General features: G+C 45.7%; 1 protein-coding gene across 2 annotated transcripts in view; it reads right to left on the bottom strand.

Annotated features, from left to right (window-relative positions):
• Nucleotides 1-17,023, bottom strand: part of CENPS (centromere protein S) — a 28,967-nt gene that overhangs the window by 2,652 nt on the left and 9,292 nt on the right. For both annotated transcript variants that reach the window (XM_056543045.1, XM_056543046.1), the window contains exons 3-4: nucleotides 8,979-9,012; nucleotides 5,301-5,367 (exon numbers count right to left, since the gene is read on the bottom strand). In XM_056543045.1, the coding sequence (XP_056399020.1) occupies nucleotides 5,301-5,367; nucleotides 8,979-9,012 (101 nt within the window). The remainder of the gene's footprint in view (nucleotides 1-5,300; nucleotides 5,368-8,978; nucleotides 9,013-17,023) is intronic.

Below are 17,023 nucleotides of genomic sequence, written 5' to 3' on the forward strand. Positions count from 1 at the left end.
GCGAACGGCGCAGCGCATCCGGGCAAGGTAGGACTCAAAATGTTCAGCGTCACCCGCACTATCCACAGGTACCCGTGGATAGTGGGGGACAAAACATATGACAGTTTTCCTTTAAATTAAAGGGGTACTCTGGTGGAAAACTATTTTAAAAGATTTGTAAATGACTTCTATAATAAAAAATCTTAATCCCTCCAGTACTTATTAGCTGCTGAATACTACAGAGGAAATTATTTTCTTTTTGGAACACAGAGCTCTCTGCTGACATCATGAGCACAGTGCTCTTTGCTGACATCTCTGTCCATTTTAGGAACTGTCCAGAGTAGGAAAAAAAAATCCCCACAGCAAATATATGCTGCTCTGGACAGTTCTTAAAATGGACAGCAGAGGTCAGCAGAGAGCACTGTGCGCCAAGAAGAAAATAATTTCCTCTGTAGTATTCAGCAGCTAATAAGTACTGGAAGGATTAAGTAATTTACAAATCTGTTTAACTTTCTGGCACCAGTTGATTTAAAAAATAAAAAGTTTTCCACCAAAGTACCCCTTTAACCCCTTAAGGACCCTTGACGTACGCGTATGTCATGACACCCTGGTACTTAAGGACCCATAACGTACACGTACGTCATGAAGAATTCCGGTCCCCGCCGCGAAGGGGATCGGAGCGGGATGCCTGCTGAAGTCATTCAGCAGGCACCCCGTGCAAACGCCCAGGGGGGTCATTAGACCCCCCCCCATGTCGGCGATTGCGGCAAATCGCAAGTGAATTCACACTTGCGATTCCGGGTCTATGGTGACTCGGTGACCCGGAATAGAAGGGGGATCGCGGGTGTCAATGACACCCACAATCCCCCTGAAGGGATAGAAGTGAGGTGGCAGGGGTGCCACCCCTCCTATCCCTGCTATTGGTGGTCTAGACGCGACCACCAATAGCAGATCGGGGGGGGTTAACTTTCGTTTTCCCCGTCCTGCCCACCCACAATAGGCAGGGCAGGATGGGGAAAACCGACGGGGACCGGCGCCGAAGATCCATTTACTGATCTGGAGGCTGCGGGCGACGGAGATCGGCGGGCGGCGACATCGTGCGGCTGGATCCTACGGAAGTCGGTGAGTTGCCTAGCGATATCTGGAGGGTACAGTCTGAGACCACTAGATAGTGGTCTCTAACTGTAGCCCTCCAGATGTTGCAAAACTACAACTCCCGGCATGCCCAGACAGCTGTTTGGGCATGCTGGAATATGTAGTTTTGCAACAGCTGGAGGGCTACAGTTTGAGACCACTATCTAGTGGTCTCTAAACTGTATCCCTCCAGATCTTGCAAAACTACAACTCCTAGCATTCCCAAACAGCTGTTTGCTGTCCGGGCATGCTGGGATTTGTAGTTTTGCAACAGCTGGAGGGCCACAGTTTGGAGATCACTTTGCAGTGGTCTCTAAAACTGTAGCCCTCCAGATGTTGCAAAACTGCAAATCCCAGCAAGCCCAAACAGCTGTCTCGGCATGCTGGGAGTTGTAGTTGCGTACCTCCAGCTGTTGCATAACTACATCTCCCAGCATGCCGTTTGATGATCAGTACATGCTGGGAGTTGTAGTTTTGCAACAGCTGGAGGCACACTGGTTGGAAAATACTGAGTTCGATAACAGAACCTAACTGAAGGTTTTCCAACCAGTGTGCCTCCAGCTGTTGCCAAACTACAACTCCCAGCATGCACGGTCTGTCAGTACATGCTGGGAGTTGTAGTTTTGAAAAAGCTGGAGGTTTGCCCCATGTGAACGTACAGGGTACATTCACACGGGCAGGTTTACAGTAAGTTTCTTGCTTCAAGTTTGGGCTGCCACAAATTTTTTGCCGCAGCGCAAACTCCTAGCGGGAAACTCAATAACACGCCAATGCGAATGTACCCTAAAAACACTACACTACCACATAATAAAAGGGTAAAACACTACATATACACCCCCTTACACTGTCCGCCCCCCCCCCCCCAATAAAAATGAAAAACGTATTGTACGGCAGTGTTTCCAAAACGGAGCCTCCAGCTGTTGCAAAACAACAACTCCCAGCATTTCTGGACAGCCACTGACTGTCCAGGCATGCTGGGAGTTTAGCAACAACTGGAGGCACCCTGTTTGGGAATCACTGGCATAGAATACCCCTATGTCCACCCCTATGCAATCCCTAATCTAGTCCTCAAATGCGCATGGCGCTCTCTCACTTCAGAGCCCTGTCGTATTTCAAGGAAACAGTTTAGGGCCATATATGGGGTATCCCCGTACTCGGGAGAAATTGCACTACAAATTTTGGGGGGCTTTTTCTCCTTTTACCCCTTATGAAAAGGAAAAGTTGGGGGCTACACCAGCTTGTTAGTGTAAAAAAAAAAAAAAAAATGTACACTAACATGCTGGTGTTGCCCCATACTTTTTATTTTCACAAGCGTTAAAAGGAAAAAAAGACCCCCAAAATTTGTAACACAATTTCTCCTGAGTACAGAAATACCCCATATGTGGGCGTAAAATGCTCTGCGAGTGCACAACAAGGCTCAGGAGTGAGAGCGCACTATGTGCATTTGAGGCCTAAATTGGTGATTTGCACAGGGGTGGCTGATTTTACAGCGGTTCTGACAAACGCAAAAAAATACCCACATGTAACCCCATTTTGGAAACTACACCCCTCATGTACTGTAATAAGGGGTACAGTGAGCATTTACGCCCCACAGGTGTCTGACAGATTTTTGGAACAGTGGTACGTGAAAATGAAAAATTTAATTTTTCATTTGCACAGCCCACTGTTCCAAAGATCTGTCAAACGCCAGTGGGGTGTAAATACTCACTGCACCCCTTATTAAATTCTGTGGGGGGTGTAGTTTCCAAAATAGGGTCACATGTGGGGGGGGGGGTCCACAGTTCTGGTACCACGGGGGGCTTTGTAAACGCACATGGCCCCTGACTTCCATCCCAAACAATTTTTTTCCCAAAAGCTCAATGGCGCTCCTCCTCTTCTGAGCATTGTAGTTTGCCCGCAAAGCATTTTACGTCCTAACATGGGGTATTTCCATGCTCAGAAGAGATGGGGTTACAAATTTTGGGGGTCATTTTATCCTATTATCCCTTGTAAAAAAAAATTATTTGAGGGAAACTAGCATTTTAGTGAAAAAATAATAATTTCACATCCAACTTTAACGAAAAGTCGTCAAACACCTGTGGGGTGTTAAGGCTCACTGGACCCCTTGTTACGTGACTTGAGGGGTGTAGTTTCCAAAATAGTATGCCATGTGTTTTTTTTTTTTTTGCTGTTCTGGCACCATAGGGGCTTCCTAAATGTGACATGCCCCCCAAAACATGCCCCCCAACACTTGACATACACATATGAGGTATTTTCTTACTCGAGAGCAATTGGGTTACACATTTTAGGAAGATTTCTCTCCTTTTACCCCTTGTAAAAATTCAATAACTGGGTCTACAAGAACATGCCAGTGTAAAAAATGAAGATTTTGAATTTTCTCCTTCAATTTGCTGCTATTCCTGTGAAACACCTAAAGGGTTAACAAACCTTTTGAATGTCATTTTGAATACTTTGAGGGGTGCAGTTTTTATAATGGGGTCATTTGTGGGATATTTCTAATAAGAAGGCCCTTCAAATCCACTTCAAAAGAGAACTGGTCCCTGAAAATTTTCGATTTAGAAAATTTTGTGAAAAATCGGAAAATTGCTGCAATATTTTGAAGCCCTCTGATGTCTTCCAAAAGTAAAAACATGTCAACTTTATGATGGAAACAAAGTAGAAATATTGTATATGTGAATCAATATATAATTTTTTTTTGAATATTCATTTTCTTTACAAGCAGAGAGCTTCAAAGTTAAAAAAATGCAAAATTTTCCATTTTTTCATAAAATTTGGGAATTTTTCACCAAGAAATGATGCAAGTATCGACAAAATCTTACCACTAACATAAAGTAGAATATGTCACGAAAAAACAATCTCGGAATCAGAATGAAAGGTAAAAGCATTCCAGAGTTATTAATGCTTAAAGTGAAAGTGGTCAGATGTGCAAAAAATGGCCGGGTCCTACAGTGAAAATTGGCTGGGTCCTTAAGGGGTTAAAGAGGTACGCCGCCCCTGGGACCCCGGGGATCGCCGCTGCGGCACCTCGCCATCATTACTGCACAGAGCGAGTTCGCTCTGTGCGTAATGATGGGCGATACAGGGGCCGGAGCAGCGTAACGTCATGGCTCTGCCCCTCATGACATCACGGCCCGTCCCCTTAATGCAAGTCTATGGCAGGGGGCGTGATGACTGCCACACCCCCTCTCATAGACTTGTATTGACGGGGGCGGGCCGTGATGTCACGAGGGGCGGAGCCGTGACGTAACGATGCTCCGGCGCTTGTATTGCCCGTCATTACGTGCAGAGCGATCTCGCTCTGCGCAGTAATGATAGCGCAGTGCTACAGCGGCGATCCCCGGGGTCCCCAGCAGAGGGACCCCGGCGATCTGACATCTTATCCCCTATCCTTTGGATAGGGGATAAGATGTCTAGGGGCGGAGTACCCCTTTAAGCTTTACTGATTTACACATCCACTATGCCATTTCCAATGCCATTCACACCCAAAGTGATGCTTAGTGACTCAGAAGCTTATCAGTCACGTCATAAGCAAGCTCCCATAATGCACTGGGTAAAATAGCTTTAGATGTGAATGGAGATCATTTTACTCAGCAAAACGAGCAGAATATTCTCTCTCATACCTTGCGAAAAACCTGGTATGCATTAAAACAAGTGCAGCACTGCTTTATCCTGTCATTTAAAGAAAAACAAAAACCTTTGACGGGTCGCAGTTGGGAGGCCCATGTACATGCAATACATACGCGGACCTCCCAATTTCTAAATTATCTTCATTTTGAATTTGGCTCCTAAATGCATAAACCATTGTTTCCCAACCAGGGTGCCTCCAGCTGTCGCAAAACTACAACTCCCAGCATGCTCGGACAGCCTTTGGCTGTCCAGGCATGCTGGGAGTTGTAGTTTTGCAACAGCTGGAGGCACCCTGGTTGGGAAACACTGGCTTAAACTGAGACGGCATTTTCACCACAACTCAGAGCTGTGTAAATTCCGTCTCTAGCAAGAGACCCATTGGCCTTGAATCATATTACACAGGTCTGACGCTGGAGATGGATTTTGCAAAACTGCGGCGAGAGAGAAGAATGGCGCCTCAGTTGAGGCATTAAGGCGCCAAATTCAAAAATCGAGATATTTTAGAAAAATGACTCATCATGCTGCCCAGCAGTCATTTGTTAAGATATATACATAATTACCAGAGAACGACTACGCCTGGAGAGCAGCTTCACGTCGTCCATGTTGACGGCGCTTCTCTTCCCATGCCTATATAAAAAAAAAAAAGTGAAGAGACTTTTTACCAAAAAGTTAAACTTCTTGGTTGCAAAGAACTAATCAGTTTCAAGTGCAACTTTACTAAGATTCCCAGCAGATGTTTGCTTTTGTAATAAATAAATAAAAATATATAAAATAATAATAATAATAATATATATATATAAAAAATTATAATAAATATATAATATTTATATTAATAAAACGAAAACCTCCGCCTTTTGGCTAAGATCAAGTGTAAAGGCATGTAAAGACTTGCATTGAGGGGGCAGGGCTATGACCTCACGAGCTCCCGTGGCCGGCTCCAGCGTTTAAAACAGTTTGTTCCGAACGCTGAGCAGCAGAGTACCCCTTTAAGGGAATGCATCTCTGAGTTTGCTCTGCAGCCCATTCCCTGTTTTCCCCAGGCCAGGAGAACTGCTGTGCAGAGAAGAATTCAGAGGGGGATTTGGCTCTGCACCAGCACTGTGGCCCCTCCGCTCTCAGGATCATAAAACAATGACACATCCTAGCAATAACCTAATCACTTTGTAATATGGGAAAATGCCATATAAAGTTACATGAAGATCCATAATCACTGGGATGAAAGGGCCTGTGACGACCTAGCAAGTACAATTCCCCCTATGGCCATTTACATGGGTGAAGCCAAAAAGGAATTGGGGTGTATTCACATGCGTCTGTAATGTGCCATTTACAGATAAAAACATGAATTTACATATGTTTTTCCTACCATTAGTTTTTACATGTGGAAAGCAGCGAGACGTGTTTTCATGAAAAAGAAATAAACTTCAAAGTTAAAATGTAAGAGAAAAGTCAATGTAACCGGTGAAGACGTTGCGATACGGCAGATGGGGTGAAATGGTTACAAATTAAAGCAATCTTTATATAGGAAAGTAATGACATCCTATTACAGAAAGCCGCAATCGTAAGTAAGAGCGTGCGGCACCTGTGAGGACTAAGGGCCCTACAATATGTTTACCCCTTTGTACCAGCAGATGTATTGGGTCAAAACAATTAGACACAGAGTCTTCTCCTTACACCTGCAGGTAATTCAAAAGAGCTCTACACACTAGAAAGAATCGCTAGAATGGCTTTAATTCACAGGCTCGCAGACAATATCATTAAAGGGGAGAGATGTAGCGGCGGCACTGCAGGAGAGGATCGCGCCATTCACAGCTCTGAGTGCGGGAATTCTGCATTATAAACAATGGGCAGAAACGTCACTACAGGTCTGAATCATGAGAGATGTCACAAAAAAACAAAAAACACACCATCAAACACAAATAATACTTAGAAAGTCCAGCACAGACCACAAAACTAGTAGAGTGCCAGATATGCAGATCGTCCTGATGATTACAATGCAATAATTCCAGTAGTTTGGAAACATGAAAAACTTAATATAGAATTAAAATTTTCCAGCACTGGGTGATCCAACTTACATTATACTCCAGAGCAGCACTCACTATTCTGCTGGTGGGGTCACTGTGTACATACATTACATTACTTATCCTGTACTGATCCTGAGTTATATCCTGTATTATACTCCAGAGCTGTACTCACTATTCTGCTGGTGAGGTCACTGTGTACATACATTACATTACTTATCCTGTACTGATCCTGAGTTATATCCTGTATTATACTTCAGTGCTGCATTCACTATTCTGCTGGTGGGGTCACTGTGTATATACATTATATTACTTATCCTGTGTTATACTCCAGAGCTGTACTCACTATTCTGCTGGTGAGGTCACTGTGTACATACATTACATTACTTATCCTGTACTGATCCTGAGTTATATCCTGTATTGTACTTCAGTGCTGTATTCACTATTCTGCTGGTGGAGTCACTGGGGGACATGTATCATTATTTGTGTATGGTAGAAGCATTTTACCCCTTTTCCCGAATTCTAAATTATGTGCAGAAGCGCTAAATTTATCAATCAAGTGCAATGAGCTTCATAAATTGCGGGTAAATATAGTCATCTCCTAAATCCACTCTTTGGAAAATAGAATCAATGATTTAGAGCATCTTGCTACGTTAAGTCCAAGATGGCTTATATTTGCGCAAAAAAAACAGTTCTTGCGGCAAAATTTTTGCTGTAAAAAAAAAAAAGTACGCAGTTAATAAATCCATGTGTACTATAGATGTCACTCCAAGGTACCCTGATTCAGCCACATCTGGAGGACATGCTCTACCAAAACGTGCGCAAAAAAATTGCGCAAAAAAAGGGCTTGCGCAAAATTTTGCACAAAAAAATACACACAAAACAGGGGTAAAATCTTTGATACATGTCCCCCACTGTGCACATACATGACTTATCCTGTATTATACTCCAGAGCTGTACTCACTATTCTGCTGGTGGAGTCACTGTGTACATACATGACTTATCCTGTATTATACTCCAGAGCTGTACTCACTATTCTGCTGGTGGAGTCACTGTGTATATACATTACATTACTTATCCTGTACTGATCCTGGGTTACATCCTGCCAGAGCTATACTCATTATTCTGCTGGTGGAGTCACTGTGTACAGACATTACATAACGATCCACTTCTGAGGTAGCCGTAGGGTTTACCTCTCCTTCACTGCCGGATCCTGCGCTGAGAATGATAAAGCCTGGCAGGACCAGGCTTTATCAATCGAGCGCAGAGCACACAGATCAATGTGGTTTTATGAAACCACATTGATCTGTATGAGGAATCTAATGATTCATCCTAAAAGTCCCCTAAGGGGACTAAAAGTGTAAAAGAAAAAAAAAAAAAAGTTGAAAAAGTTAAAAATAAAATAAAACACCCATTTAACCCCTTCCTTATTAAAAGTTTAAATCACCCCCTTATGTAACCATAATAAAAACAAACATATGTGGTATCGCCACGTGCGTAAATGTCCGAACTATAAAAATATATCGTTAATTAAACCGCATGGTCAATGGCGTACGCGCCAAAAGATTCCAAAGTCCAAAATAGCGTATTCTTGGTCACTTTTTAGATCATGAAAAAATGAATAAAAAGCAATGAAAAAGTCAGGTCACAGCACAAAAAATGAGCCCTCATACCGCCCTGTACGCAGAAAAATAAGTTATAGGGGTCAGAAGATGACATTTTTAAACGTATACATTTTCCTGCATGTAGTTATGATTTTTTTCAGAAGTGCGACAAAATCAAACCTATATAAGTAGGGTATCATTTTAATCGTATGGACCAACAGAATAATGATAAGGTGTTATTTTTACCGAAAAATGCACTGTGTAGAAACAGAAGCCCCCAAAATTTACAACATGGTGTTTTTTCTTCAATTTTGTCACACAATGATTTTTTTTTTCCCCATTTCATCGTAGATTTTTGGGTAAAATGACTGATGTAATCACAAAGTAGAATTGGTGGTGCAAAAAATAAGCCATAATATAGATTTTTAGGTGCAAAATTGAAAGGGTTTAAAAGGTAGGGAGGAAAAAAACTAAAGTGCAAAAACGGAAAAACCCTCAGTCCTTAAGGGGTTAAACATGTTTCGTATATTGCTCTATTTATTACTGAATATCAGATATTTCCTGTGTTGGTGACAGGAGCTGAGAGGTGCGGAGATTGTCGCTCTTTATCACTTACCGTGCAAACATCTCAAGGTCCTTTGCAAAGGTTTCTGTCGAGTGAGAAAAAAATGGAAATGAGATGTAATTAGTGAGGCTGGGAAAACTCATCATTAAGAATCTTGGAAGGACATCAAGACAGAGCGCTACACGTGAATTCTTCAGCAACCTAAAAAGCACAATCTGACGGTAAGTCACGGATGGGGGTGGGGCGTGGTAGGCTAGCTGCAGTTAAAGGGGTCTTCTGATTTATGTAGATGTAACAAAATCGTTCTAGAATAAAAAGTTCGTCAGCTTTCAAATATATCTTGTTTTTAAATGTCTCAACCTTTTCAAAATCTCTGCTTGACGTCAGTGAATGGGAACATCCAGGACATGGCCTAATACTTACTTTGCTACAGTTGTTTTTACGCTTTCCTTTGAGCTAAACAGTATGAATACATTTTACCTGTGCTGATACATTGTAACAAACTATCAGGGAATGAGAGAGATTTGAGTCTAAAATGGAAACAATTGTATCAAATTCTTAAAGGGGAACTCCGGTGGGGTAAAAAAAAAAGGTTTTCAAATCATCTGATGCCATCAAGTTAAACAGATTTGTAAATTACTTCTATAAAAAAAATGTTTATCATTCCAGCACTTATCAGCTGCTGTATACTACAGAGAAATGTGTGAAGTTCTTTCCAGTCTGACCACAGTGCTCTCTGCTGACACCTCTGTCCGTGTCAGGAACTGTCCAGAGCAGAAGAGGTTTTCTATGGTGATTTGCTTCTATTCTTGAAATTTCCTGACACAGACAGAGGTGTAAGCAGAGAGCACTGTTGTCAGACTGGAAAGAAATTCACAAATTTCTCTGTAGTATACAGCAGCTGATAAGTACTGGAAGGAATAAGATTTTGAAATAGAAGTAGTTTACAAATCTGTTTAACTTTCTGGCACCAGTTGATTTGAAAACATTTGTTTTCCACTGGAGTACCCCTCTGACTGTAAGAAGTGTGAGGTCTGTACTTACCATTACACCAGGGCTTGACGAATATATTATGAATATTATTTCCCTAATCTCTCCCTGTGTCCCAGTCATTAGTGTCCCCTAATCTCTCCCTGTGTCCCAGTCATTAGTGTCCCCTAATCTCTCCCTGTGCCCCAGTCATAGGGGCCCCCTCATCTCTCCCTGTGCCCCAGTCATAGGGGCCCCCTCATCTCTCCCTGTGCCCCAGTCATAGGGGCCCCCTCATCTCTCCCTGTGCCCCAGTCATAGGGGCCGCCTCATCTCTCCCTGTGCCCCAGTCATAGGGGCCCCCTCATCTCTCCCTGTGCCCCAGTCATAGGGGCCCCCTCATCTCTCCCTGTGCCCCAGTCATAGGGGCCCCCTCATCTCTCCCTGTGCCCCAGTCATAGGGGCCCCCTCATCTCTCCCTGTGCCCCAGTCATTAGTGCCCCCTCATTTCTCCCTGTGCCCCAGTCATTAGTGCCCCCTCATCTCTCCCTGTGCCCCAGTCATTAGTGTCCCCTCATCTCTCCCTGTGCCCCAGTCATTAGTGTCCCCTCATCTCTCCCTGTGCCCCAGTCATAGGGGCCCCCTCATCTCTCCCTGTGCCGCAGTCATTAGTGTCCCCTCATCTCTCCCTGTGCCCCAGTCATTAGTGTCCCCTCATCTCTCCCTGTGTCCCAGTCATTAGTGTCCCCTCATCTCTCCCTGTGCCCCAGTCATAGGGGCCCCCTCATCTCTCCCTGTGCCCCAGTCATTAGTGTCCCCTCATCTCTCCCTGTGCCCCAGTCATTAGTGTCCCCTCATCTCTCCCTGTGCCCCAGTCATTAGTGTCCCCTCATCTCTCCCTGTGTCCCAGTCATTAGTGTCCCCTCATCTCACCCTGTGCCCCAGTCATTAGTGTCCCCTCATCTCTCCCTGTGCCCCAGTCATAGGGGCCCCCTCATCTCTCCCTGTGCCCCAGTCATTAGTGTCCCCTCATCTCTCCCTGTGCCCCAGTCATTAGTGTCCCCTCATCTCTCCCTGTGCCCCAGTCATTAGTGTCCCCTCATCTCTCCCTGTGCCCCAGTCATTAGTGTCCCCTCATCTCTCCCTGTGCCCCAGTCATTAGTGTCCCCTCATCTCTCCCTGTGCCCCAGTCATTAGTGTCCCCTCATCTCTCCCTGTGTCCCAGTCATTAGTGTCCCCTCATCTCTCGCCTCTGTTCTCATACTGACCCTCAGTTATATATCAGACAGGATGCTCATATCTTGCATTAATCTTTCTTTTATTAATGCCCCTAGCAGAATATTATTAAAATAATGTATTTAATACAACTTTTGAAAAAACTACAACTCCCAGCAGCCCTTGCGCCTTCCTCCTCCCATCTCCTGTTGACTGGTGCTATAAATGAGGCTGCCGGAAGATCCACCTCCTCTTTCTTTCTGCTCATGGCAGACAGATAAGTACCCTGAATGTATATGTTTTCTATAAGTTTCTGAATATTCAAAATCAACTCTTTTTCTGTTTCTCATATATTCTTTCCTATCTATCATTATTATTCTCTAAATTATTCCTCTTTTATATATCTTTTCCTTCTATATATCTTTCATATTCTATTCGTTTGTCCCTTAGGGATTTTGCCGGTGGCCGGTGAGTTCCGGCTTACCTCTATGAGGGCGAGACACGGAATTCTTTTCCGTCTATCTCCCCGACCTCCCACCCCCCCTTTTTTGCTTACCAGCGCCATTTTGAACTTCTTCGCGCGCTTCTCCTCACTCCTTCCCGCCACTGATCTTCTTGTTCGCCGGGAAGGAGGGGACGAGGGCGTTCCTCTTCTAACGCGCATCTTCTGACGCTCTCTGCTAGCGCCAATCCACCAATCACAGCGCTCCCTGCCGAGTTCTCGTGAGATTTCAGCTGGGACCGCTGTGACTAGTTACCGCCTCCTCTCCCCGTCGCCAGTGTGGTGCGAGCGGCGAGAGGAACGGCAGCAATTTTGTGGTGGTCAGCGTTTCTGTCAATTACCATCTCCCCAGGTAGTTTCACAGTGTCCGGTCACAGAATACTGACAGGATCCTGTTAGGTGCTAACCTTCAGCCTGCAATTAATTGTATTATTGCCACTTAGGGCAATTTAGAGATCAACTTATACATTGTCTGTTTCCACTCATAACCAGCTTATATTATATACCTATTCAATAGCTTGTGGAGCTCATAGTGAGGTCCACTACAGATTCACTTTGAATATCTTAGTGCTACTTGATAGCCTACACTAGATATGGCTGGTGATAACAGCAAACATACTGCCCCTATCATGGCTGGTACTGAGGAGCATATTGAGTTAGACGCCTCCCAGTTAATGACGGCTACTCAGATACAAGACCTCATAAATAGGTCTGTCCAAGCTGCACTAGCCTCAACTATAAATCCTATTAAACCCTCTGTCTCTGGAGAGAAACCTAATAAGGGTAAAGCGCTTTCCAAGCGCAAACATATTAATGAACACTTTGACTCCCCGGCAGGGGAAGAAAATAATATGCCCAGGACAGGACCCACTCCGTCCTGTCAAACCCCACATCCTGAATATGACTGACCCTTGGGCCTCAAGGAGACCATTACAAAGAGGCATAAGTCCAATAAAAGGACAAAACCAGACTCGTACGACACATGGGAGGATGAGTCGTCTGAGGTCTCTGAGGTGGCCGAGGCCACAGACTCAGACTCTGACAAGGAGGATGCGGGGTTCTTAGCGGAAAACTCTGAAGCCAATCTCGAGATACCTTCAGAGACGGTACTAGATAGCCTCCGGACTAAAAAAACGGTTGTCCGAGTGTATCACTCATCCCCGGTCAGGGGATTGGGCCCCATTACCGCAAGTTGCGGACTATGTAGAGTTTTGGACCAGAAAAGCACTGGATCGGTCCAATCACAACAAACTGCGATCAGAGTGCCCCAGACCATACGTGGCCAAGAAAGTGGCACAAACACCGGAAATAGATCCGGTCCTGATGAAATATTTAACCCGCTCTGGCAAGTACTCCAAAAAAGGAATTGAACGTTCATTCAAGGTGATACAGGATCGGATCTTAGACCTCCTGGGCCCGCTTACTAAAATTTTAAACCTGTCGGAACAGGCAGCCTCTACCTCCCAGCCGGTGGATTTGGTGCAGCTAAGAGGGTGGGCCCAGCGTGCTATATGCATGCTCGGCAGCGCCAACACAACTTGTTCTATTGAACGCAGAAGGTCCATATTAATGAAATTAGAACCTCAATTGTCGCACCTTGCTGAGAAGGAGCCGGGCCCTTCTGCTGAAGGCCTTCTCTTCGGCGAGGATTTGATCAAGAATATAAATAAATTTGTGTCCTTATTTACTAGCCTTGATAAGGCTCAGAATTCACTGAAAAAAATCGGGTTCTAACCCTAAGGTTTTTGGCAAGGCCGGCAGAGCGCGCTCTGCCGGCCGCACTGCCTACTTCAGGCCCTACGCTAGACCAAATCCACAGCCGTACGCTCCTGCTCAACAGTCATACACCTTGCCGGTGGCACAATCTGCCCCCTTTTTCCCCACCACGTGGACGCCCCTGGAGGGGACGTGGAGGCCGAGGTTTCCCCAGATCCCGTCCCTCAGCCGGTGAGTATACACCCTCTTACATTATCACAAACACTTGTGGGGGGGCAGACTGAAGTATTTTATCCATGTCTGGTCCATGATTACGGCAGACGCTTGGATCCTCAATACTGTAGAGGGTTACCAGATAGATTTTCAGTCCCTTCCAGTACTGAACGTCAGGCCACATCCCATTCATTTCTCGTCCCAAAACATGACACTCATAGACACCGAGCTCCAGGAGCTGGTAACAAAAAACGCAGTACAGGAGGTGGACCCCCTCTCCCCCGGGTTTATCAGCAATTTATTCCTTGTCAAGAAGAAGGAAGGCGGCTATCGCCCTGTGATAAACCTAAGAGACCTGAATCAACACGTGACTTACCGTCACTTCAAGATGGAGGGTATCCACCTGTTGCGCGACCTCTTATGGCCAGGCGACTGGTTAGTGAAGGTCGACTTGCAGGACGCGTATCTCACCGTCCCCATGCACCCATCCTCCCAACCTTTCCTAAGGTTTCTGTGGAGAGACCGAATGTGGCAGTTAACCTGCCTGCCATTCGGGTTATCATCGGCCCCTTGGTGTTTCACAAAGTTATTCAAGCCGGTAGTAACGACTCTCAGGAGCAGAGGGGTGTGACTAATTATTTATCTGGACGACTTACTGATCATGGCAAGTTCCAGAGCACAAGTCTTGTTGCACAGTCAGTGGACTGTGGGGTTGTTGGAGGAACTAGGGTTCCTGATCAACGACAAAAAGTCTGTCCTAATTCCTTCATGATCGATGGAATTTCTAGGTTTCCTGGTGGATACCGAACAAGCAGTACTACGTCTACCCAATGCCAAACTAGCCCTGATTCGCAAAGAAATCAGGGCTGTGTTGCGCAAAGGTCGGGTGTCGTTACGGATCATTGCTCGAATAGTCGGCCTGTTGGCGGCTTCCATTCAAGCGATCTTTCCAGCCCGGCTCCATTTTCGGGCACTTCAGAGGCTCAAGATCCTCCATCTTCACCAGGGTTTACGCTACGCGGACGAGATTGCTCTCTGCCCGGAGGCGGTGACGGAGTTACACTGGTGGCTACGCCATGCCGTCGCATGGAACGGCAAAACTATATTCAACTCCTGCCCAGACATAATCATAGAGTCAGATGCGAGTCGTCAAGGTTGGGGAGCACGCTGTGGACGAGCCACAACAGGAGGGAGTTGGTCAGAAGACGAATCTCTTCTCCACATCAACGCACTGGAATTACTGGCGGCATTCTTTGCAATCAGGAGTTTTCTTCCACACAGGTCCAATTGTTGCGTGTTATTACGCATGGACAACGTGGCGGTAGTGCAATATCTCAATCGCCTTGGGGGCACGAGATCCAGGATTCTGGCATTTTTGCCTATCCAGGGACATCGTCCCAGTGGCGGAATACCTACCAGGTATATCCAACTCGGTGGCGGATTGGAATTCCCGTTACCTAGTCGATTTTAGCGATTGGACGCTCGATCGATCGGGGTTTCTCATGATTCGAGAGCTTTGGGGTCCCTTACATATGGATCTTTTTGCCTCTCGTCTCAACCGGCAATTACCCCGTTTTTACAGCTGGAGACCGGACCCGGAAGCGTCAGCAGTGGACGCTTTTCGTCAAGTGTGGCCGCAGGGGATTCACTATGCGTTTCCCCCATTCCAGATGATTACCAGAGTTCTTCTGCAGGTAACAACTCCGAGAGCGACAGTGGTTCTGGTCACACCTTGGTGGCCCACGCAACCGTGGTTTCCCCTTCTTCTGGGGATGTCCATCGATTATACCCGGTTGATTCCCTACTCACCTCTGCTTCTCACGAATCCGATTGGGGAACCCCACCCGTTGATCCAGGAAGGCAAGCTTCCACTCCTCGTGTGGTTGGTTTCGGGGTCCCTGACGCTGGTAGCGACCTTTCGCAATCAGCTAGAGACCTCCTCGTCCTGGCCTGGGCCCCAGGGACTAGATCGGCGTATCGATCAGCCTGGTCCTTATGGGTTCGTTGGTGTGATCAACGACAGGTTGATCCCATTCAAGCACCTGTTCCTATCATAGTTAACTATATGGCAGATGCCTTTGAGGCGGGGAAATCTTACAGTTCCTTGAATGTTTACAGATCTGCCATAACGGCATATCACTGTCCGGTGAATTCTCTACCGGTTGGCAAACATCCATTAGTGTGTAGATTATTGGGGGAGTGAAATTTAAACATCCTCCCCGTCCTCGATATCAATCGACTTGGGATGTCTCCCGAGTATTAGACCTCTTTACCTCCTGGGATACCAATGAAGCGCTATCCTTATAATATTTGTCGTTCAAATTGACTACACTACTTTGTCTGGTTTCCATTAAACGGGTGTCGGATGTTAGAGCATTGGACGTCTCTAGGCGACAATTTTTGCCTGAAGGCGTCCGGTTCTCGGTCGTTCGGAGGACCAAGACGGGACTTCAGTCAGTCTTTTACCCTTCTTTTCCGACTCATCCTCAACTTTGTGTAGTACGTTGTCTCCAAGCGTACGAAGCGCGGACAGCAACCTTACATTCACTATCTCATACTCAACTTTTATTGTCCTATGTGAGGCCCCATCTTCCAGTCAGTTCGGCCACTCTGGCCAGGTGGGTGCGGTCGGCCATGTCTATGGCGGGCATCGACGTTTCCTTGTTTGGTGCCCATTCTTCTAGAGGGGCTATGGCCACTAAAGTGGTTTCCTCAGGAGGTTCACTTGCGGACCTCTTATTGGCCGCCGATTGGTCGTCAGAGACGACTTTTCGTCAGTTTTATTTTAGACCGGAGGAACATGTATCCGTGGTGGTACTCTGATTTGTCTTGCCTTACTATTTTCTGTTGACTGTATCTGTTAGCTTTAAACTTGCAAGATATGAGCCTCCTGTCTGATAAATAAATCGAGATTTTCCTAGCTACCATGACGGAAAATATAAGTTATATGAAGACAGGAGGCGAGTATCTTCCCTCCCGACCCTCCCTATTATGAGGTTTTGTTTTCTTTTTAGGATACTGAACAGAGTGGTCGACGACGTCTTCGTGACAGTGGACGCTGAAACGTTCGGTTCCTGTTGTTCTTACAAGAGTTCCTGATCCAGATGGTCAGAAGGTTCGCGGTCCGGTTGGCCGTTTGTTCAAGGGTTCCTGAGACGGAGCTGTGCTACATGGCGGTGTTCCGGGACCAAGTTGCCAGTCTAGACATCGCAGCAAGAAAGAGGAGGTGGATCTTCCGGCAGCCTCATTTATAGCACCAGTCAACAGGAGATGGGAGGAGGAAGGCGCAAGGGCTGCTGGGAGCTGTAGTTTTTTCAAAAGTTGTATTAAATACATTATTTTAATAATATTCTGCTAGGGGCATTAATAAAAGAAAGATTAATGCAAGATACTCGCCTCCTGTCTTCATATAACTTATATTTTCCGTCACGGTAGCTAGGAAAATCTCGATTTATGTCACAGGTTGGCGCTCCCGCGTTAC

The sequence above is a fragment of the Hyla sarda genome, chromosome 10, assembly GCF_029499605.1.
Source record: "Hyla sarda isolate aHylSar1 chromosome 10, aHylSar1.hap1, whole genome shotgun sequence".
Lineage (NCBI taxonomy): Eukaryota > Metazoa > Chordata > Amphibia > Anura > Hylidae > Hyla > Hyla sarda.